The 23,068-nt window shown below is 43.2% G+C and overlaps 1 protein-coding gene across 1 annotated transcript in view; it reads left to right on the forward strand.

Moving 5' to 3' along the window:
- PROX1 (prospero homeobox 1) overlaps positions 1-23,068 on the forward strand; it is a gene marked incomplete at both ends in the record, with an annotated part of 40,070 nt that overhangs the window by 4,003 nt on the left and 12,999 nt on the right. The window contains 2 exons of the mRNA XM_079728508.1: positions 4,873-4,974; positions 10,840-11,034. Of these exons, the coding sequence (XP_079584634.1) occupies positions 4,873-4,974; positions 10,840-11,034 (297 nt within the window). The remainder of the gene's footprint in view (positions 1-4,872; positions 4,975-10,839; positions 11,035-23,068) is intronic.

Genomic DNA, 23,068 nt, shown 5'->3' on the forward strand with positions numbered 1-23,068 from the left:
TAAATAATTTTGGCCTCTTGCTGCAATGAATGATTACATTTCCCATATGCTGGCCTTCCAGCCTCTGTTTCTTTCTCTTTTCCCTTCTGTGATCTCGCCCTTTTAGCCGTTTATCTCTTTGCTATATTATTTCTCAGGAAGAAGATAGGCAAGCATCCTTTTCTAGAGTTCACACAGTTCTGAAGCCAGTGAGGATCTGAGTGTTTGCTGAGAGGCTGGGTCTGCTTTTCTCCTGTCTCCATCCTTGTACGGCGATGAGTTCTCCCCTTGACTTACCTGATGGTGTCTAGGCAAAATTCTCAAGCTTTTAGTTTAAAGAAATCTCTGGGAACCACAGCAAGTCATCTTACTTCAGTTTAGGTAGACAAGGCCATATGTGAACCTGTTATGCAGTCACTCTTAGAAAAGATCAATAGAAATGAGGAGAAATGGGATGAAATGGTACCTTCATGATTGTCATTATTATTTTGATTTTTTAGTCCATGTCTTTCCAAACTGTAATGAATAATTGAATTCTTAAGGAACAATTCTTTCCCACCGCAAAAGACATCATCTGTTTCCCTGAACAAAGTAGCCAAGATAAGAACTATTAAGAACACCAGCTTTTCGGATAAATCCATTCTGAGTCCAGCACATTAGGCATATATGTTCTACATAATAGAGCACACTACCTTGTTATCCCTTCTAATAGAAAGGAACTAGCGAATGTGTGTGCATGGTAAACTGAATGTCAGTGCACCTGCACCAAAAGGTCAGGTCTTGGATATAAAAACTGTGTTCAGTATCTTTGCAAATGAATCTATTTAATCAAATATTGAATTTTATTCAAATTCCAAAAGAAACAGCCAGCCAATTGTTTTCCCTCCTGATGTTCCTTGTCATTCATCCTCTTTGCATCTCAAGAAAAATAGCCTCGTTCGGGCCTCAAACATTTGCATGCCCCCAATTAAAGCACAAGAGCGGTGTTCTAAGCACTTAAGACATGCAAGGGAGGAAACTAAACCTCTTCTCCGTGACAGTCAGCTTTCCCTGTTCGACTTTTAGGGAGAAGGTTAAAAAACACGTGAAGTTCAAAAAGGAAAATGATTTAATGATTTGAAACTAAAATCCATCTAGAAAACCTGAATTAAAAATGAATTTCTAGGGGCCTCCCTGGTGGCGCAGTGGTTGAGAGTCCGCCTGCCGATGCAGGGGATACGGGTTCGTGCCCCGGTCTGGGAGGATCCCATATGCCGCGGAGCGGCTGGGCCCGTGAGCCATGGCTGCTGAGCCTGCGCATCCGGAGCCTGTGCTCCGCAACGGGAGAGGCCACAACAGTGAGAGGCCCGCGTACCACAAAAAAAAAAAAAAAAAAAAATGAATTTCTAAAATGGGAATTAATCCATAGAAGTTGATCTTTTACATGTTTGGAAGTGGTGCGGGGCCATAGGAATTCTGTTAAGTGTATTAGCTGTAGGGAAACATGTATATTAAAGATCGGAAGACTCTGGATTCCCCATCCCCCTCCCCCCAATTATGGGCTAAGTAAATTTAAAAAATATATATCCATAAACTACACATCCCACCGATTATGTTAAACTTCTTTGTGGAGCAACAACTTGCTCTGTCCCTTTTATTAAATGTGAGAGTTTAGATCTTTTCTCCCCTTTTAAGGATTCTAAGGGGGGAAAACTAGAAACATAGCAAATCAGAGCCTAAGGAGCAAGCTGAAATTCTCCGGGTTTCAAAGCGCTTTAGAAATTGTAAGAAAGTGGTCCTGATCCATTTGGTTGGAACTGCAGCATGTAAAACCTCTAGCCACAATTCAGGGTTCAGTTGGGAAAAAAGAATTTTCTTCCTGCAGCCTTCACAACCTATTATTCTCCCATTTGCCTTTTTGCTGCCTCTGCTGCCTCTCCCGCGGCTGCTGTTTAGGTGAAGTTATACTGTGCTTGGTAAACAGACAACACTTAAATTCTCAGGTTGTTTGAACACCATTTTAGGTTCAGCTGCAGTACCCTACTTCTCTTATCTTTTATATTCCTGAGCAGATGTCTTTCATTAATTTATGGATTTATCATCTTTTTTTTCTTTTTCTTTTCCTTTCCTTTCTGTTTTCTTTTTTTTTTTTTTTTTTACACCTGGCAGCTGTCTCAAGTTTCAGCAGTTATTGTCTATTTTGCATTATACATAGAATTGAATGTCATCTGTCTTCACAAAGCTATGGCTAAGAGAATTGAGGCAAAGCCACATGAGCTGCCGGGACAGATCTTGTTTGCGTTCCATCCCCCCTCAACCCACCCCCCTTTACCTCCTTAATATTTATTTGTGCTCATTTTCTTTCCTGGCCTTGAATGGAGCTTAGCTCGTGTTCAGTACAGCTGTATGTTTACTGAATCTATTCCATCATGAGTCATTGTGCGTGTGTAAGTATCCTGGAAACAGCTAGTGCTTTCTTGGAAGAACAGTTGCTTTTCAGCACAAGCACTTAAAAGGGAAATTAACCAATTGGTCAGTTCAGATTTATTTTGAAGAGAAAAAAAAAGGATTATCTAACTGTTGGCTTTTAAATCTTTCATTAGCTATTTTTAATAGTTTATTAGAAACATATATTTTATGGGAATTTTATCTTAATTACACGATGAGCAAGAAATAAAGATGTATTCTGTGTTTCATTTCCACTGATTGATTCCAAGTATTTCCAACAGGAAGCATTTTAAAGCAAAAAAACGTACTTGAGAAATTCAAATTAGGATGATTTTTTTCATGAAATAAAAAGCCTCTAAATCCCAACCAAAATACGATGGATACTTTGCTCTGTTTTTTTAAATAAAAAAAGACGAAAACATCTTAGCATAATTTAAAGACACTGAAAGCTTCAGGAAGTTTTGGTGGCTCAATAATTATCTGAGAACCACAGCAAAACAATTCGTTTTGTATGAGACCAAATTTGAAAAGGTTTGGAACTTTTCCCTGCTAATAATTAATTGTACTAGGTTGTTTGGATGTAGCCTTCTGAAAGAACAGATTAGAACCCAGATCTGAGGATGTTTGTCAAAGTTTGGACTTGCCTAAAACTCTTATCACGAGGCAATAGGAGACAGCTTGCAACTATTATTTCACTTATCCATTTGGACAGATGGTCCTGAAGTGTGCCGGGCTCCTTTAGTCCCCTCTCTCAGTCTAATGGAGGTTACTGGAGGGCCTTTCAGCCCTTTCCTTGGCACAAGAAGTATGTCAGTCATAAATTATCGTCTTTGTAATCATTAAGGATCTCAAACAAAAACACAAGTTCAGTTAAACTGCTTTGGCTTACAGATAAAACAGCAAAATTTCTTTCTTCAGTGTTTATTTTCAGTGAAAACAAAAGGCTCAATATTTAACTTTTCAATTTACAAACTAAGGTGATCTTTTTCAAATTGCGTGATATTAATGGGAATGCTAATTGATCAAATTCTCAGCAGAATATTTGGTTAAACCCCCTGTTATAAGCAGTCAAGAACTTATCAATATTAATTCGATTATGCTTCTCTAGGAACTTTCTGGTTTCCCTCTGTTCCTAAGATTGGTCATGCTGTACTTGATGATGGTAATTTAGAAATGTTCACCTTTCCTAAATATCTGTGTTTATTTGACCTTGCTTCATACGGTGTGAAATTTTTGTTGGGTTTGTTAGCCAAGTGTGTGTGCTTGCTTATGTGTGCGTGTGTGTGTGCGCGCACACCCACACGTGCATATTTTCTTTTCTTTTTTTCCCTTATTTTTTCCCAGACTCTCTTTTAAGAGAAAATCCTTAGAGAAGCTTCTAGGAAGGACCCTTAATTGACCTTGTGGGGGACCACATTGATTTTCTCCACGTGCATCTTCATTTCTGATAAATTATAAAGCCATTAATTTGCTGAGGAAATGGCAGGGCCAGGCTGCGGCACAGATGTGACCAGAGCCATCCCAGCTCCGAGTCTGCTGAGCAGTGCCAAGAATCTGGGGGAGAATCAGGAAGCCTGGATTGTTATGGTTAGCCTCACATTCTCTTGGGAACTGTTTTAGTTGCTGCTGTTTACAGATCTAAAAGGTAATGATGTTTCCAGATAAATAGACCTTCTTATTTTGGGTAAGTGGCCATTTATTGATCTGCTAGCCCACATTTATTGATTTGTTAGCTCCAACCACTGTGCCACTCTCAAAGGAGTTAACTATAAATCCAGGAGAGGCAAATTGTATTTGGTTTTGGATCGTTGCTCTAACAAAAGCGACACCCCCTCCCTGTTCTCTTGATGCCCAAACTACCCCTCCCAAGTTTTAGCTGCTATTGAAAAGGAAACAATTAAAAGGATATAATAATAAGACAGGAAGAAAGTGAGTCAAGATGTTCCATTATATTAGCGCTGAAAGGTAAAATGTGAAGCTTGCCTAACAGTGTTCAAAATAATGCATTTTATATTTTCATGTACATTAGTATAATAATTGGATGTCACCTGCAGAGAGCAGAGAGAACAAACAGAACTGTAATTGTGAAGAAGGAAAAAACTCATGATAAGGGTTGTGCAGTACCTGTTGGGTGCATTTGTCTCCTTAGCAACAAGTGAACGTATAGATAGCGTAAGGACCTCAAACAGGGGGAACGTTTTGCCATCCTCACCACGAAGTCTCCAGGATTCCACAACTAAATTGTGCATCTTCACCATTATATTTGGCAATTTCTGACCGGCAGTGGTCATTCTGAGCAGGCAGCAGCAAGTTAGTGATGGATTCCATGGCCAGCGCCATTTATCTTCCAGAATTCCTATGGCTGCTGGGTGGGCCTCCAGGTTCCTGGGGCGGGGGGAAGGGAGGGACGGTAGGTGCTTGTGTTTCAAGAAATTGTTTCCTTAACCAATTGCATCCTACATGCAGGAAGGATTGTCACCCAATCACTTGAAAAAAGCAAAGCTCATGTTCTTTTACACCCGTTATCCCAGCTCCAACATGCTGAAAACCTACTTCTCTGATGTAAAGGTAAGGACATATTTCATTATTAATGTTTTCAATTTCTGTGCATGAGGTAGTGATTTGAACTCTTGGAAGTTAATGGAGATGAGTGTGGAGTTGGTTGGTGAATACACCTACGTTGTAATTGATTTAATGCATTTGTCCTTTGGTCTAAGGCTTTGCCAAGCAAAGAGGAGGCTCCTTGTGTGTTAAGACCAAAGGACTGGGTGCACAGATTTTCATTCTAGTCCGGGAAACTCAACCTCTGTCTTTATATGTCTTAACTCCTTGGAAGAAATTTCAGTCGGTCCTGGAGGGATGTGCTTTAGAGAATTTTATTTTCCTCCCCTCAGCCACAGTAAACTGTTTCTGTTTTTGTTTCTGTTAGTTTCCCCATATTTGTGCTTAGGAAAGCAAACACTAGCACCTCTTTTTCCCCCTGTCGAAAGGAGCGTACATTGAAATTCTCTCTGCAGTAGCTGCTTAAAAACAAAAGTGATGATTGTCTCTTATTTACAACTTAATTTGTTGTTGATGTAGAGTACACTGAGCATAAGGAGAATGAATAAAGTGACAGATTCAGGACACATTATTCAAATGAGGATATGAAAGCTGTCGGCCTACAGCTGCAGCCTCCCTCATTCTACAGAATATGGGGACCTCCTGGTTCTGTGTGTGTGTGTGTGTGTGTGTGTGTGTGTGTGTGTATGCGTCTGTGTCTATGTGTGGATTTTAAGTAATTGTTTGCAACAACTTGATGTTGTGTTAATCATCTGTAACTTTTTAAAACATAGATTGGGTTTTGATGATGATAATGACACACATGGTATCATTAGCCAACGAACTCGATAAACATTACATTAGCCGAGATTAGTTTATTAAGGCTGGGTGCTCTTCCCCCCACCCTCTCCTGCCCACCCCCGTGTGTACAAGTTCTTATTTCTGCCACGGAGAACCCATGAGCTGCCAAAATGTGCTCCTTCCTCCCCGACTCCCCTCTCTCTGCAGTGGGTTTTCGGCCCAATGTCTGAGTTGTTTCATTGGCCCCTTTCGCAGGCCAACCCATTTCAGTCTTGCCTTCACTGATGTTTTACTTGGCCTTGTAAGAAAAGTTCTGTTTTCCCCCCTGTTTGCTTTTAAGTTGTGTAGCAACTTCAGCCTTTTATCTCTCTCCTTCCCTGGCTGAGCTCCTTAAGGAAGGCATGTTTCCTCCTCCTTCAGTGCCAGCAAACTGGGCAGGATGGGAAGGCAGAGAGAGGCAGTTACTTAAACAGCTGGATAAGAATCATTAAGCACAAGAAAGGTCGAGTGCCACAGTAGACCAGGACAGGGTTTGGACCTCGTGGGGGACCATCTGAAACTGACAAACTGAAGGGCATTTGCCGATTGGTTGAGGACCAACCAGCTTCTAGAGCCTAGTTCTTCTTCCAGGGCATCCTCCCTGCTTAGTTCTAGGAGGGGGACATGGAGGAGGGGGACATGGAGGAGAGGGAGAAAATTGTTATTTTGTGTGTGTGTGTGTGTGTTTAGATGTCCATGTTACCTCCTTCACTTCTCTTGGTGCTGTGATCTGCAGTGTTGTGATATAATGATAACAACACCTTATATTATCTATAATATAATATCCTTTCATTCAGGAGGCCAAAGAGCTTTACAAACTGCATACATAGGGATCACTCATCTACCACTGACATGCAGACACCTGGAGGGTGCAAAGTAGCAGCCATTCTGAGCCAGCAACACTATCCAACAGTAGATGTAAATATTAGAAGCGTTCATGTTTTTGCACACGTGTGGCGGGGGGAAGGGCAAGGGTGGGGGAGATTGTGGATTTGTAGCTTTAGAAATACCAGGCACTGTAAACCAACAAGAAATTGTTCCCATTCCTTTAGAATACATCTAGTAATTCAGCTTTGCAAATAATCACTCACTTTATGTAAATAACAATTAAATACCTGGGTGACTATTTCATTTAAAAAAGCATTAATATTCAGATTATAGATTCCATCCATATTCTATCCATACTGGGAAAGAAGGCTGTTAGAATGTACGTGAGTCTGGTTAACTCCCAATTATCCACTCTAATGGAGGGGAAACAGTAGGGCATATAATGCAAAGCAGAAAATCACCGAAGGTCATTCCTCTTTTATTTTTGGAATGAATTATACATTTTTAACTTTCCTAATTGTGTTTTTTCTTTGGCTGGTAATAAATGAATTTGTATTCCCTGAGCTTACACTAATGATAGTGGAAAGTCATGCATAGAAAGGGAAGGATAGTCCAGGCAAGGTGTTCCAGAAACTTTCTAGGAAGCAATGGCAGAGCATTCTTGGATTTCTTTAATATTAAGGAAAATCCAGAATTTGAATATTGACAATGCATATACTCATGCATATGTATGTTATGTTTTATATATATATATATGTAGTGTGTTTGTATGTATATATGTATATACACATATCTCTATCTAGATATAGATATATAAATGTGGAGACTTATTTGCAAGGCTGAAATAACTATATAGATATACGATCCAAAATTTTATTTCAGTCCAGATTCAAGAAACCACAGAATTGAGAAGTCCCTAGAAATTGGAGAAGAGACCTTAGGGTTTTGTCAGAAATGAAACCCTGCATCATATATCTTGAAAAGGACATATTCTTGTGACTCTGGACCAAGTAATACTTGTCGCAATGATACAAGCGTATACTTGTTTGTGGCCACATACATGAAGAGAAAATTTCTAATTCCAGCAAAATGTCACTTTCTGAATCACAGAGTCACTTCATTTCAAATCGTGATCAGAAGTTCGTTTTGCAAGTAAAAAAACCAAGAGACTCACACGAGTGGAAAATATTTTGTTTCATGAATAAGGTGTAGCCTAGGTGTCCATCCAAGGCACAGTTGGGAAGTAGTGCTAGACTGAGTTAATCTCCAACCAGCTCCTGGTAGGTGAGCCTCGCCAGAGCGATCCTCCCTCCCTTGTATTTTTCCTTAGGAAGGGAGACAGTGCTTCACTCTCCCCTCTGGGAAGGAAGTGAAGGCTTTTAAATTACCTTGGAAAAAAAAGAGGTAGGAGGAAATCCTGTACAATTCAGAGACGTTGGCTTGGTGAGAAAAATTCTTCTACGTGAAGGACGAAACCAGGGCCGTCTTCGTTGAACTCCCAGAGTAAGAATCTAAACAAAGTTCCGCGTTCTCACAGAGAGTCCAACTTCATTCCCTCATCCCAACATTCAGCCGGACAAAAAGCTCAGCTCATGGGCCTTCAGCTCCTTTGAGAAGGGAAAGGGGGCACGTGGGAGACAGAGGCCGAGGATCCGTGGGCCTCCACCATCTTCCTGGGCACTCCTGGGTGCTGATTTTAATGTACAAACTAATAACTCTTAGACCACTAAGTGCAACAGATTCAGTGCCATTTTAGCTTTGAAGAACAGACGCTCACGGCTTTTCAAGCCGGCGGTGTTAAATGATGTATCTCATTCCCTCCACCCCTTGAGTCAACTGCTGCCCGGCCAGATTAAGGTGTCAGATTGATTTGTTTTATACATCTTTTGACCATGCTCATTGAATATTTAGGAAGTTTCTCCAGCCCATATTGAGGCTGAGATGTCCCGTGGGAAGCATTAATCAAAGTCACAGAGACTTGTACACTGTGGAAACACAGCCTCTTTATTGTAGCGATCAGTTTTTGCAGTAACACATTAACACGACAGAGCTCGCCTTGATAGAACAATTGATCCTTTTCTGGGAAGCCACTACAGAATGGGGGACATTAACTCTTTCAAGTTGCACACTTTTTCTCCCCCAAGGTGACTATCTGGAAAAGAGGGGGCCGGCCTCTGCTGGTGTGGCCAGCAGCCCAAACCGACCGAATTTCAGTAAATTTCAGTTACCTCCCTGTGGAGCAAACCCTGCTCTTCAAGCTGTTGTGCTGGTCATTTTCCTTGTCTCATGTTTGGGGAGTCTGTTGTTTTTGCCCATTCTTCCTCTCTGGTATTTCCATTCTCTAACAATAAGCTTTAAATCTCCCTTTATGTCCCATTCCTAAATAATGGCAAGTGCACTTACTTTTTTGTCCTTCCCCATTAGGTCATTCATGACCATTCTAGAAAAAAAATACCCTTCTATTTTTTTCCTCTACAGTACTCTTGTCCATATGAGACAATGTCTTGTAACAATACAGAAGCCTAATCTCCATGTCAAAGCAATTTTCATTCCCCAGTGCACAGCCTGCTATCATTTTGTAATGTTTTGTTTCTTATTCTAAAAGAATTAAAAAGGAACAGTAAGCCGTCACGGGGGCCTGTAGTCCTTATCTCAGTGTCTGGAAATTTGGACAGTGTATTTTACTGCTGAGATAAAATGGAAAGAACTCCAAGTTCAGCAAATCGTAATGGGTTTAAGTTCTATTGAAATCGGCAACCAGAAGATCAGATAACGGGGGTCCTTCAGTTGTCTTTTTAATCGGGTTCCCCGCAAGGCTGAATAGAGACAGAGCAGACACACAGAGTGAAAATATAATTCTTGGATAGGTTAAGTACATGTTTGAACTCTAGCAAGCAGAAGCGATTTGCTGATGACTTAATCATTTTCTGGTCAATTATCTGTAAGGGCCCTTGCAACTCCATGGCAATTATGATGCAAGTTGGCCTTTTGGGAGAAACACCAGTCTCCCTGCTTCTGTTTCCTTGTTACTTCCATTCTCTGCCATAAATTTTCATTCATTTATTATCTTTGCTGGTATAGAAACAACTTTCTGTGTAGTAATTACAGCCCCGATACACACTTTAGCTGTCATCTTGTTGGAGTCTGGATGTTCTCATGGCCAGTGTTTGATAAGTGGTCTTTGTTGATTTTTGATGAATGTACATCTTTTTCTGGGGGCCCAGGGAAGGGAATGCCTGTGATGACAAAAGGCAGGGGGTTGTCTGTCAGCCTGCCTGATATAAAGCTATGGATTTATTGGTTTTGACTTGGCAAGTTGAGATGCATCTGTCCTTTACGTGCTCAGAGGACTGTCAATAAGAATGGTATCACTTGCAGTGAATCCAGGAAGACATCTTCATTTAAAAGGTCATTGGGAAACCGTGGTAAACAAAGTCTTAAAGCCTAATCACGTTGTTGTAACTTGGCATTTTAAAAAATGTAATAAAGATTCTGTCTATGCTGTCTGTGGACTGTGTCTTAAGCACACCTCCCAAACTGCATAGACTCCAGTGGGAAGGGGGCATGGGTCCTCTCCAGTGCTGGCTGTAGGAAGTGTATGAACAGGTACGGAGGTTTGACCAGACAGCACCAGCCATGAGTACCGGGTGCAGACATTAAGTGGAATCATATCCGATGGCCATGGGGATCTCCCATTACCAAAAACTAAGCAAGTGCCAGATTCCTCCCCTTTTGTGTGAAAGCCATTTTCCAGCATTGAATGAGATTGTCCTGTGGTGACACAAATTCTCTTCAAAAAAAGAAATCATGCTAGTGGTGAAGTCATGTGACTCACCATCTCTGGTACTTGAATATAACGACTTCCCAGGATTCTATGGCTTGAACGAATTTCCATAAGAAGTATACAAATGCAGTTTGTTCTACTGAAAGATGAAGAACAACGTTTCAAATAAGATATTCAGCTTAAGGAAAATCAGATTTAGAACATGAGGTTTCCATTGGAGATGTGGAGGGTCGTGACGCAGTCTCCATCGTTAGTTGGTTTTATAATATCCCGTAAGTATATCATGGCTCTTGCCACCCTTGCCACCATTTTGGTGGAATTAAAAACATACCTTTCCAAGTAAGGAAGGGAGGGGAACTTTAAACATTCTTCAAATGCTTAAAGAATGAATGAAGAAAAATGGCAATGTTCTTATCCTTTTCAACATTTAAATTTAACAGTTCAACCGATGCATTACCTCTCAGCTCATCAAGTGGTTTAGCAATTTCCGTGAGTTTTACTACATTCAGATGGAGAAGTACGCGCGTCAAGCCATCAACGATGGGGTCACCAGTACCGAAGAGCTGTCTATAACCAGAGACTGTGAGCTGTACAGGGCTCTGAACATGCACTACAATAAAGCAAATGACTTTGAGGTAGGAACTCATCTTTGTTTTTCGGTCATCTCCCTTTTTTAAAAAAAAAAAATTATTTTCTTTAGAAATGCCCCAAATCTGTCTTTTTTTTTTTTTTTGCTTTGGTATCTCATACAAGCATCCCCCCAGTAGGGTAAGAGGTCGAGTGGCAATGAAGAGCCCCCCGTGGGTCCCGTCAGAGTCCTGGGAGCTGACCCACTTCCGTTTCCTTTCCCATCCCCCGCCTCTGCTGCTTGCTTGGAAGACCCATGTGGCCACACAAGAGGGAACTGATGAATCCAAAGAAACGGCAGCAAGGAACACACACAGAGTGGTTCCCTTTCCAGAGAAGAGGTCCCTACCCCAATAGGCCTTTTTCACATTTAGGTTCTGGCATGAGGATTGAGTTGACATATGCTGTGTTCAGTGGTAGCTTCAAAAGTTGTTTTCTTAAAAAGTCTAGGAAGATTGATGGGGAAGTGATTCCATGGTTTCAAACTTTCATCAGCATTCATTTCCTTTCTGGAAGAAATGGTGTGAGAATTTACCAGTACCTATTATAAGAGACCCATGGACATCTTTGTTCGTTTGTTTGTTTCTGTTTTTGTTCTTTTGGGAGGACAACCTTGTGTGTTCATTTTGCATACGTGCAGCTGCACGAGCTTGCTGCTCTTCATTCATACGGTTTTATACGTACTTGTATGTGTCTGCAACCTGCATATTCCAGGCACATATGAAGCAGTATTCATGATTCCCAGAAAACCGTATCTATGCAACAATAAGAGATGTGTGGCTATGAGTAAGGCATTTCTTTACTGGCTGATGTGGCGCCTCAGCAAGCATTTTTCATTGAACGTGATGAGTTTCCATGAGACAACACTAGCGAATCTCCCAGTACCCACAAAAGCATTTTGCTGAGCCCTGCTGACTGGGGCAATGATGGCTGGAAGTGGGAATGTGGGAAGGGTTCTGCAGGCTGAACCTCTGATGATGAGAATGGACAGGCTGTGGCTTGACAAAGTTGGTCCTTCTCCTGTAGTACCTTGAGGAGGAGAATTTTTCCCCCATATCTGCTCGTGCGTGGACCTTATGTTAATATTCTTGCTTTCCTTATGCAGATAGGTATCCCCAAATGCCCACAAAGTTCTCAGTGTCAAAGGAGAAAGGGGCACCTTGGTCTGGCCTTGTCAATACCGACTTGACCCCCACTGCCCCCTGCTGCTTGCCCATTCCTCTGGGGACCCTTCTCCCAGTGGTCTTAGCAGATCAGTTTTTGTGGCTTATGAAGAACTGAATAGGGAAGTTTAGCAGTGGGAAAGTCACGGTTTTTCCTTGAAAGTTGGAGTGTTTATACTGTAAGCCACCAATTTCTCTTTGCTATCCAATACCAATGTATTTTTCTTGCCAAATGGGTTATAAGCAAAGTTTTTCTTTGGCCAAACACATTAAAAGTGAGGATCCTTCCTGTACTTACTGTTTCAGTATATATATATATATATATATTTTTTTTTTTTTTTTTTTTTTTTTTTGCGGTATGCGGGCCTCTCACTGCTGCGGCCTCTCCCATTGCGGAGCACAGGCTCCAGACGCGCAGGCTCAGCGGCCATGGCTCACGGGCCCAGCCACTCCGCGGCATGTGGGATCTTCCCGGACCGGGGCACGAACCCGTGTCCCCTGCATCGGCAGGCAGACTCTCAACCACTGCGCCACCAGGGAAGCCCTACTGCTTCAGTATTTTCAAGTCTCTGTTGGAACAGAGCTCTGGTTTACTGTTTCGACAGAGCACCCTAGCAGATTTCTTCTAAAGCTGAAGAATGTGACAATGGCTAAACTTTTTTTTTTTTGGCCACACTTTGTGGCATGCAGGATCTTAGTTCCCTGACCAGGGATCAAACCCGTTTCCCCTGCATGATGACCATGGCTAAACATTTTAAAGAAATCTTATTAAAAGCTTCACTTCTCCCCACCCCCTTTCTGATAAGTCTTTTGCTGTCAACTTTGAGCTAAGAGAATTCAACGGTGTGCTAGTGAACTAATTACAGTTTATTATGATAAATATTCGTTTGGCAGCATGCGTCAAGCTTCATAAACGAATTGCCCAAGATCCACGGGATGGTTTGTGCATTTTTGCTGAGTAACATACTCAAGAGAACAAATCCTGACAGTGCCCATTAGGATTTTTTAGGGTCCTTTAAACCTTACCTGGTTGGTTTTAATCCCCTACTCAGCGCAAGGGCCAAAATGACACAAACAGGGGATGGCTGGAATCAAGAGATACCCAACAAGCTGCTCCATTTAGCATCATCTAAATCCTTCTTTAATATGATTAACATCTGATATTCCTCTCTTTGTGAATCATATCCACCTCCAGCCAGGCCACCTCTCCTTTATCTGCAGTGTCTATTTTAAGACTGCTTCAGTGCAAAGAGTATGGGGCCCAGGGAGCAATTTTGTCACTTCTCATGTGACTTCAGACAAGTTATTGGACTATTCTGGGCCTTATTCCTCCTTCGGTAAAAACTAGGCTCTTTCCGGAAATGTGCTAAGAACAAAGCAGGAGCTAGATTCTGCCCTGCCCCCTCCACTTACCCACACATATGCACATACACACCCCTACCACCACGTATGATCCTAATATCATGAAATAGTTTTTAATTTAGCCTCTCACTTTGGGGCACTTACTAATAAAAGCTTCAGATAAGATGATCCTTCTTTTCTGTTCCTTTGTGCATGGAGGTCAGTGCTTAAGTGAGATGCTTAAAAAGCCACTGATCTAATTGCGGTGAGCAGGGGCCACTCTTCGTTGCAGTGCGCGGGCTTCTCACAGCGGTGGTTTCTGTTGTTGCGGAGCAGGGGCTGTAGGCGCGCGGACTTCAGTAGTTGTGGCTCACGGGCTCAGTAGTTGTGGCTAAAAAAAGCCCACGCGTAGCAACGAGGACCCAAAACAGCCAAAAATAAATAAATAAATTTGTAAAAAAAAAAAAAAAAAAAAAAAAAAAAAAGAAAGCCACTGGTCTTATCATTGTTGCTCTTCCAGTGTGGACTGTGGCTGTGAGCCAGAAGTAGGCCCAGCACCTCTATCTGATACCTCAGCTGCTATTGCATGCACTGCTTGACTTTTGCATCTAAGTTTCTCCCCTGAAGACCAAGTCAAGTGAATCTGCAGTCTAAAATGAGCAAGTGAAGAAGATGGCAAAGTAGAGAACTGTGCACCTGGTTTATTTTTAAATTTTTAAACAGAGATGGGGCCTAGTAGAGAGACTGAAGTTATGCCTACATGATGCCCAAAGATCCAATCAATTTAAAGGAATATATTAAACCAACTATTAGCTGGCCAAATAATAAAACGTCTTCTTGATTACATTTTAAAATTTCTCAATCAGTTAATCAGTGGTTTGTAGCAATGCTAAAATAGCTCACATTTATTGACTGTTTAGTATGTTCTGGGCACTCTTCTAAGTAGTCTACCAATATTAATTAATTTAATGTGAGTACTAATGATATGGATATTAATACAAGAAATACTTCAGCTTGCCTAAAGCTTTATACTGTTTTTAAAGTAGTTCTAAATGGGTGGGAACAGGGGAGCCAGGGAGAGAGAACGGGGTTGATGCTAATGCTTTTCTGTCCTTTGCTACCTTCTCCTTCCTTCTTTCCCTCCTCCTACCCTTGTCTTTTCTCAGCTTTCGGCTCCATCTCTGCCTCTGTCATAAGCTTGCTGGTGGCACCTCTGTCACTGCTAAGCACCACCCCCCTCCAGCCCCTGCTGCTGATGGCTCTCAAGGCTGGAGTGGCTGCTGACCCCTGGCCTGCGGGAAAATAAAGCAGATGGGGAAGGTTTATCACTAGTGCAGAGGGAGTGGCTTGCATCTCCCTGCTCTTCTAGACCCTGCGCATTTCCTGTCTTGTATGAGTCAGAACCTTCTAAGTGACAGGAGGGCCTGTTCTGCCTTTTGTATCAGTTTACACAATTGCCAAGATTCTTGGCACGACATTCAGACTTGGGGTGGTGAGAGCTTGAGAAGACCCAGGGGATGTGGAAGAAGACACTGAAGGGGGCAGGTAGGGGGGGATGAACCACGCTTTCAGCTTGTGCTCAAGGGAAGAAAGTTGGCTACAGGACAAGGGTCGAGCATCTCCCTCCCAACATGAGTCCGTGAAGGTGTTCAGAGAGGCACGTTCAGTGACAGGCCAGGTTTTTTTTTTTTTTTTTTTTTTGCAGTACGCGGGCCTCTCACTGTTGTGGCCTCTCCCATTGCGGAGCACAGGCTCCGGACACACAGGCCCAGCGGCCATGTCTCACGGACCCAGCCGCTCCGTGGCATGTGGGATCTTCCCGGACTGGGGCACGAACCCGCGTCCCCTGCATCGGCAGGCGGACTCTCAACCACTGCGCCACCAGGGAAGCCCAGGCCGCATTTTTAACTCCCGCTTCTCATGTTAAATGAGATTGGTAACAATAAATTTGTCATTCCAGGTGTTATGGTATATATTGCCATGCTTCATTCTCACTTCATTTTGAAGAGCTTCCAAAATTGATTTTTATAGGGAGGGAAAGGAGGTTTGGGATTCCTTCCCAGTTTTTAAATCACACTGATACTTCTGACTTCAGGGGCATAGGAGTTGAATTTTATTACTTCTGTTTCCCTCACAACTGTGGCAGGGAAAGAAGGCAATGCGCGCTGTCAGTTTCCAAGGCAGGTTTACACGTTTTTGCAGAGAACTCAACTAAGGCAACCGATCTGTGTTAAGTCACAAAGGTTAAACGCACTGCTCATGGAGCCGGAAGACAGCCACCCTAGGTTGACTGAGGTAGGCTGGCTGCTGAGAAAGGCAGGATGACCCAGAGCTTGGGGTCTGGGATGGCCTGCGTGGAGGTTGGGAAGAGAATGTAGCAGACACCTTCATCCGGGCTGACTCTTCTGACCGTAGGGGCATGTGCTTTGGACTGTATTGCTTTTCTGTTTCCCTCACAACTGGGGCAGGAAAGAAGGCAAGGCTCACGATCAATTTCCAAGAGTGCCCTGAGCACTCCTTCTCCTTTTCTCCATTCCCATGAGCTATCTCTTCCCCCGCCATGGTCAGCCAGGCGTCCCCCGTGGGCCATTAGTGGCTAGCCAATTAACTGCGGGCAGGGTCCAAACTCGCAAGAGTGACTAACTTCCCTTGCCCTCAATAAAGACCCAGGGTTTTGGATGGAAGGCTTAGAAACAAATAGAAAAGAGAACCTGATTCATTGATTAGTGGGCTTGTAAATGTCATTTCCTAAGATACTAATAACTCGGGGGGCAGACGCTCCATCGTGGAGCCTGTGGTTTGACTTTTTTCTAGGTGTCACATGACAAGACAAGAAGGGTACTTCTGCAGGCCTCTCTCTGGGCTTCTCACTCTCCTCTTAGAAAGAGAAAATGAAAAGGCAGCACTCCTCACATCCCCCCCCCACACACACCCACCCAAACACGTGACACTTAAACACATATAGTGCATCTAACTCCCTCCACCAGGCTCACCCCCATTCCCAGCCCACTCCCGCTTTCCACAGGACACACGTTTAAGAAGATTTAATATATTTGGAAGTCTTTCATTCGCCCTGTCACCTCTTTAAAGAAAAATGAGGACAGGTGGATTTAGGAAGCGCTTCCCTCTGCTCCAAATAGATACTTAAATATGAGTGATCGTTTGGAAAACTGGCACAGGAGGGAAACCCTTTTACTGCTCTTGCAGTCTTTTGGCCTCAAAGCCGAGGTGCCATTTAAACGATCACACAACGCACTCTTGGTGGGTTGCAAGGAGGAAAAGAGACCTTTACCATTTCTTTTGCTGCCAGTCCCCCCATTGACAAGCCAAATTGATCTTTTAAGAGACTAAATGAATGTTCTCTAAATATATGTACACACATGGCTGTCTGGAAACATATTCCTCGTACAGAATGATTGCCTGAAATTTGAAGGAGGGAGCACTAAAGACGCCAGGCTGGGTGGGGAAGGGGGGGTTGGCAGGGGTGGGGCGGGGAGGGCACAGGGAAAACTGCGTGCCTGAAGCTTCATTTTTGCACCGCTGTCCCTTTGGGATTCAAGGTGTTGATGAGTATAATGAAGCAGGCCCATTGATTTATCATCTATTTGGTAATGTCATTGCATTTTTAGCGCCCTGTGTCTTTTTTGTCATTGGGTTACATTCAAGCACAGTAAGATCAACGTTAAACCCTCCTTACTCAACAGCTTTATTAGTTATAGCATTCCATGACCTTTCTCAACATTCTTAAAGAAAAAGATACAGTGTAATGTCGCTTTACTTTGCTTATTGTCCTTTGTTGGGGGGAACAAAGCATTTTCTACAGTGGCTATAGCACATAATTATACAGCTTTCAATGGCAGTGTCTTGGTATCAAAGTTCAGAGGAGCCTTTAGAAAAAAAAAAAAAAAAAGATGTTTTGTGGCAGCCTAGGGAGGGTCTCATCTTTCCTTCAGAAAATAGTTCAAGGCTCTTCTGTCAAGCTTCCCTACTTAGAGCTTTTTCTCCTCCTGCTTCATAAAGTTTAAAGCAGATTCAGTGGAGTTCTATGATCTATTTCCTTTGAAAGATTGTTCCTCGGCACAGAGAGGCCCTTTGACTTCAAGAGTTCACAGATTCATGTCTTTAGGTATCATATGTCTGACCTTATCAGTTACTCCATTTAATGTCAGAGAAAAAGTCTCAACTCTTTGTGTTTGTCTGTTTTGCCTCTGTGAAATGATTTGGTGAAAAGACCATCCTTTTTAACACACCACTGAGAGGCCGTTTCTGCTGCAACCTACCCTGTGGCTTTTCTCTCTTTAAAAAAAAAAAAAAAATTGTCCTTGTGTTTTGTGTATGGATGAGTTCACAGTGAGAATAGAATTATACAAGGGCAGGCGCACACACAAAAAAATCTTTTGCTTTCCTCCCACACCTCCCGCCTCCCGCCCAGTGATCTATTGGCTCTCTTGGTGGCTGTACCCCAACAGGCAAAGCCATTTAGCAAACACAGAGGTGGCAGCCGCGTCCACTGCTGGGACAGCATTGCGTTTTTCCCTTGCTTCGACCTACCCCTAAGGCCTTCATAATTAATTGTCCTTCAGAGATGAGGAAAGTTCAGAGACAGTGTGTGGCATGATGGCCATTGTCTGACGTTCAGTTCTCCTCGCCTCGCCTCTTTCTCTGTGCCCCACAAAGGGTTATCAATAGGAGAAAGGGAGCCCGTTCTCTGCTGAGAGCCGCCGGTGGTGGTTGGAGCTTTCAGTGGGCCGGTATCATTGTGTTCGGCCCATCCTGGATTAAATGTCTGCAGGTCTAACCACCTTTTGAAAAGCAGCCTGTTTATTTCGCCTAGATTAAACAAACTCATTTAGCGAACCCCAGGCTTGTTCAAAAGTTGGTGATCCCTTTTCACGTGGCCGATAACATTTTAAATCACATTTCCTCACCCCATCCCACCCCAGCCCCGCCCCCAGGATTTTATTGCACTTTTAACTGTTTGGTTCTTTTTCAGCCATAGGGCAGAAAATGAAATGATCATTCACTCACTTCTCTTAACCACTTCAGTGTACATTTGCCAGAATGAGTGTTTTTTGCAAACATTCTTTTGATGAAGCGTAGGACTTTGGTTCTTGAAAGTAGATTATCCTCGTTTTAAAGTACTGTTTCACCTTCAACGATTGCCTCAAGCCAGTCTTCAGTGCTATCTGGTAACAGGACATAAAACAAATACAACCTGTTCCCCTCCCTCCCTCCCCACCCCTGCCCTTTTGGCTGAGACACCAAATAAAGATGCACTATGGAGACAGCTATTTGAAAAGTAAAGGGAAAAGAGAGCGATTAATGATGATTATACTACTGTTCCTGTTAAATAGAGTGAAGCCAAGAAAACAAATAGAATCGTTCTTCCTAGGAGCAGTTGAACTAGCACGTTAGAGAGGTTTAAGATCGCTTCCCTGGGGCTTCCCTGGGGCTTCCCTGGTGGCGCAGTGGTTGAGAGTCCGCCTGCCGATGCAGGGGACGCGGGTTCGTGCCCTGGTCCGGGAAGATCCCACATGCCGCGGAGCGGCTGGGCCCGTGAGCCATGGCCGCTGGGCCTGCGCGTCCGCAACGGGAGAGGCCACAACAGTGAGAGGCCTGCGTACCGCAAAAAAAAAAAAAAAAAAAAAGATCGCTTCCCTGTAGTGTTCACAGAGACCTCAAGGCAGAAGGAAACTGTATTTAAAGAGCATTTCTGTGTCCCTGAGAGCAGTGTCTTCTGGAGAAAGGGGCCTGCAGGATGGCCAGAATCTATTCTGTCCCTGTTGCTCTTTGAAGATACTTTCACAACAGACCCTTTGCTATTTAAAGAGAACCTGGCTCTGGAAGTTGACACAACTAATAGAGTCATACCAAAAAGGGGGTCATAAAAAATTAAAGTTATTCCTATGAATCTTTCATTAGAAGTAATGAAAAGGGACAGTGGTGTCGTCTAAGTCCTTTGTGTTGCCAGCCCTTCTTCCGGCCTCTGGGCTATTGTTCTTTCAGCTCCTCAAACAGACTTTTCACTTTCAAACTGACAAAAGTCACTTAAAAGCCAGACAGCTGTACTAACACACCCACCTTACGGAGCCGGAGCCAGGGCAGGTGCCGAGGCCAGCTGAGAGACCTTGTTTAAAACGGGCAGGGGCAGCTCCCTCCTGCCTTCCTGTTGTTTTCGTGCTCGCTTTGAGGTGGACCATCGATTGCTACTGTGTGATCCTCCCTCCCAGGCGCCCCCAAATATTTCTTGCATTTTCTTTGCAGCAGGAAACCTTGACAGTCATGCTAATGTTTGTCCCTCGGGTTGAATGGCTAGGGTCAGGTTCGTGGGAGTTGGAGCACAGAACTTAGCAGAATCACTGGGAGTTTTACTCAAAACTCTTTGCTTCCATTTCTCCCCTTCCTTCTCTTTTTCCAGCCTTTTCCAACCAGTCTGAGTCTCTCGTAAGCTTTTCAGATTTCTGTGGCCTCTTGAGGAGTAGCTGGGATTGGGTAAAACACAGCCGCCAATGGTGGGGACAAGACTCACCTTAGGATGTGAGATACAGCTAGAGAGAGGTAGGCAGGTAGTCCTGCCTGCATCCCAGGCCTCAGGGCGCAGCCGCCGTGGGCCCCGGAGAGTCCTCCCCGTGTGTGTATTACAGCCCCCTGCTCCCCTGTCACCTTGTGTACAGTCTGGTCTGTGACACTGATGGTGATTATGTCATTATTTTGCTCTGGGGGCCCTGGCACATCTGCAGAGCCCAAGCACATCTTCTTTGTTGCGCTGGCAATCGTCCTGCACCACAAATGCTTCATTAGCCCTGCTGGCGGCCTCCTTGCCAGACGCGAGTGCCCAAATCCAGGCTTCTTTCTGCTCCGTTCTTTTGTGTAGCTGACGATCGCGTATTCATCTTCCTGGTTCTTCCCCATTTTCCTCGACTTCTGAACTCCAGATGTCCCACTGTTCTCGCCCAGAGCCCTTGAAAGTGTACAACGAGAAACAAGGCGACTCTTTACCCCTTAACCCATCCTCACCCCTTCCCACCTTCCTACTTTTCTCCTCCCCAAACGAACAGTGATTCTGAATATCTCCCCAACGTGAGGACTAACGTTTTCAAACTTGCAGTTTGAAAAGATACCACGGGATTGCTCCCAACTTACAAGGGTACTTAGGGTTAGAATGAGGACTTATTAGACATTTGCTTGGAGATGGATGCCTTTCTCCTGAAGCCCCTTCCCCCTCCTTGGCTCTTTTATTTCCTTCTGCACGTTGCCGCGTTTTACCAGTCTTCAGCAAGCAGTCTAAAATGTGAGTACAGAAAATATTCTTCATGCCTTGCTGAGCATGTTATAGTCATCTGAAGGTTCTTTTTCTCTGCATGGAATCTTCGTCTGCACTCTACCGCCTCCCAAAATCCCCTGCCCCCTCCTCCTGCTGTCATAACCTCTTTTTTTCTTTTTTTAAAATTTATTTATTTTTGGCTGCCTTTGGCTCCCCAACAATGACCTATTATTAGATATTGAAAGTGACGAACCCGTGGCTGTTTTGGAAACGAGCTCAAACATTTCTCTCAAGTTTTATTCTATATGTTGGATGGAGTCACAGCTTTTCTTAAGGTGTGCTGATTTCTACATTAACTGCAGTAAATTTTAGAGCTTAATATCTTGGGCCGTGATGGGTACTACATAATCGGTATGTTTAATTTCCCCTTAAATGTGAATTGATTGATCTGTGTTAGCAGCTTCTCCAATAGAGAGTTTAACCAGTTCTATCCCCCCACCACTGCAACATAAGATGTTTCCAACGTCTCTCTGTTTGAGTAAAATGTAGATTTTAATTTTAAGGTCTCCTGAAAGGAGTAAGTTCATATTTTTATGGGAAGCATGGTCAGATCATTGTCCTGAATTCTAATTCGGAATCCGAGGACAAAGACCCTGGCAAGGATTAAAGAAAACCCCCTCCGAGGAGTGAGTTGCTATTTTGTACTAGGTTTCTGAGCTTACCAGTCATTGACCCCTGTTCTGAATATTAGGAACAAGCTAGGTAACAAAGCGAGGACAGAGGTGGCCAGATCAGTAGGCCACCAGCCCTGGGCAGGGAGCATGTCAGGAGGGGCGGGTACCTGTCACTGATTGCATCATTTTCAAAAGACTCAGGATGTCCCCAGAACATTCCTAACCTGCCATTTTTAGATCATTATGGTTTTATCACCCCTGGATTTATTTAAACCTTTTTAAAAATGTAACTCCATTCTCAGAATACACCACTTCTCAAGGTAGTAATTCTCTAAATTTATTACCTGCTGTGAAAATAGTATCTTCTTTGTATGGCTGTTAAAGTGATTTCCCTGGAACTCCAAAGGGATATCCCTTGTTAGAATATCCTGGGATTTGTGAACAGGACTGTGGCCATATTCTCCATTTCCTCTCTGATTTTATAGACTTTGATCATTACTCCCTCTTAATCTTCATTTCTCCAGATTAAGGAGCTCTAATCCTTTTTAAAAGTCTAATCTCATACAGTAAGTGGGCTGCGCCTGATCATTTTAGCAGCCCTTCTGTAATGCTCTTCCGGCAGGACCATGGTTTTCCTGAGGGACAGTTACAATTACAGGACAACAGGGCAGAATTCCAGTGGGCGGCCACATCATGGTTTTATACCTCACATACACCTCCAATGCGACTTTTTTGATTGCCCCCAAAGTTCATCCTCAGAAGCTGGATTTCTTGACTAGCATCTCAGTAGCACTTACTGGTTAAAATGATCCTATGAGACCAATTTATGAGACCCTTGGCAAGTATTCTTGCAAATCTGATTGTGTCTACGGAACATATCCAGCCAAATAAAAATTGCACAGATCCACCCTGCTGTGCAGATGTTTTCAGTGTTTTTGTAGGTAACGTATTGGAGTGTTTGACATCATGAGGACACAGCCTTAGCCTTGGGCTTGAGTCTATAAAAATGACAACTAAGGCAAGAAAGCTCTGATCTCTGTATTATTCTCAAGCAGGAAACAAAATGTTCACTTACAAGTAGGTATAATTTTATATAAAAACGTCACCTTGAGATCTTAAAAGGGACTTCCTTTGGGGGAGTCTTTCCAATGTCAGTGGTCCTGGACTAATAATAGTGTAGAACTTAAGAGCATGGTTTCTGGAACCAGTCCCTGGGATCAAATCCCAGCACTGACACTTTCTAACAGTGAAACCTTGGCAAGTGTCTTACCCTCTCTGTGCCTGCCTCAGTGTCCTCATCTGTAAAATGGGGGAAATGATAGTGCCTACCTCACAGAGTTGTTGTGAGAATTAAATGAATGTCCATGAATATGTTAGCACAAAGTCAGTGCTATATAAGCATTTGCTTTCATTCATTTGTCAAGCCAAAGAAAAGTTCCCTTGTCGCCACTGTCAGTAACCCAACTCTTGCATCATTTCCTGCTGACCCTAAACAGGAAAACAAACAAACAGAAGAGCAAACAGGGAGTTCCCGTTAGAATTGGGACAAAGAGTCAGTGCAAAACTGGTTTTGAAAAGAGAAGGTGATTCCTCCTGCCCC

The sequence above is a fragment of the Hyperoodon ampullatus genome (genome assembly GCF_949752795.1).
Source record: "Hyperoodon ampullatus genome assembly, chromosome: 2".
NCBI lineage: Eukaryota > Metazoa > Chordata > Mammalia > Artiodactyla > Ziphiidae > Hyperoodon > Hyperoodon ampullatus.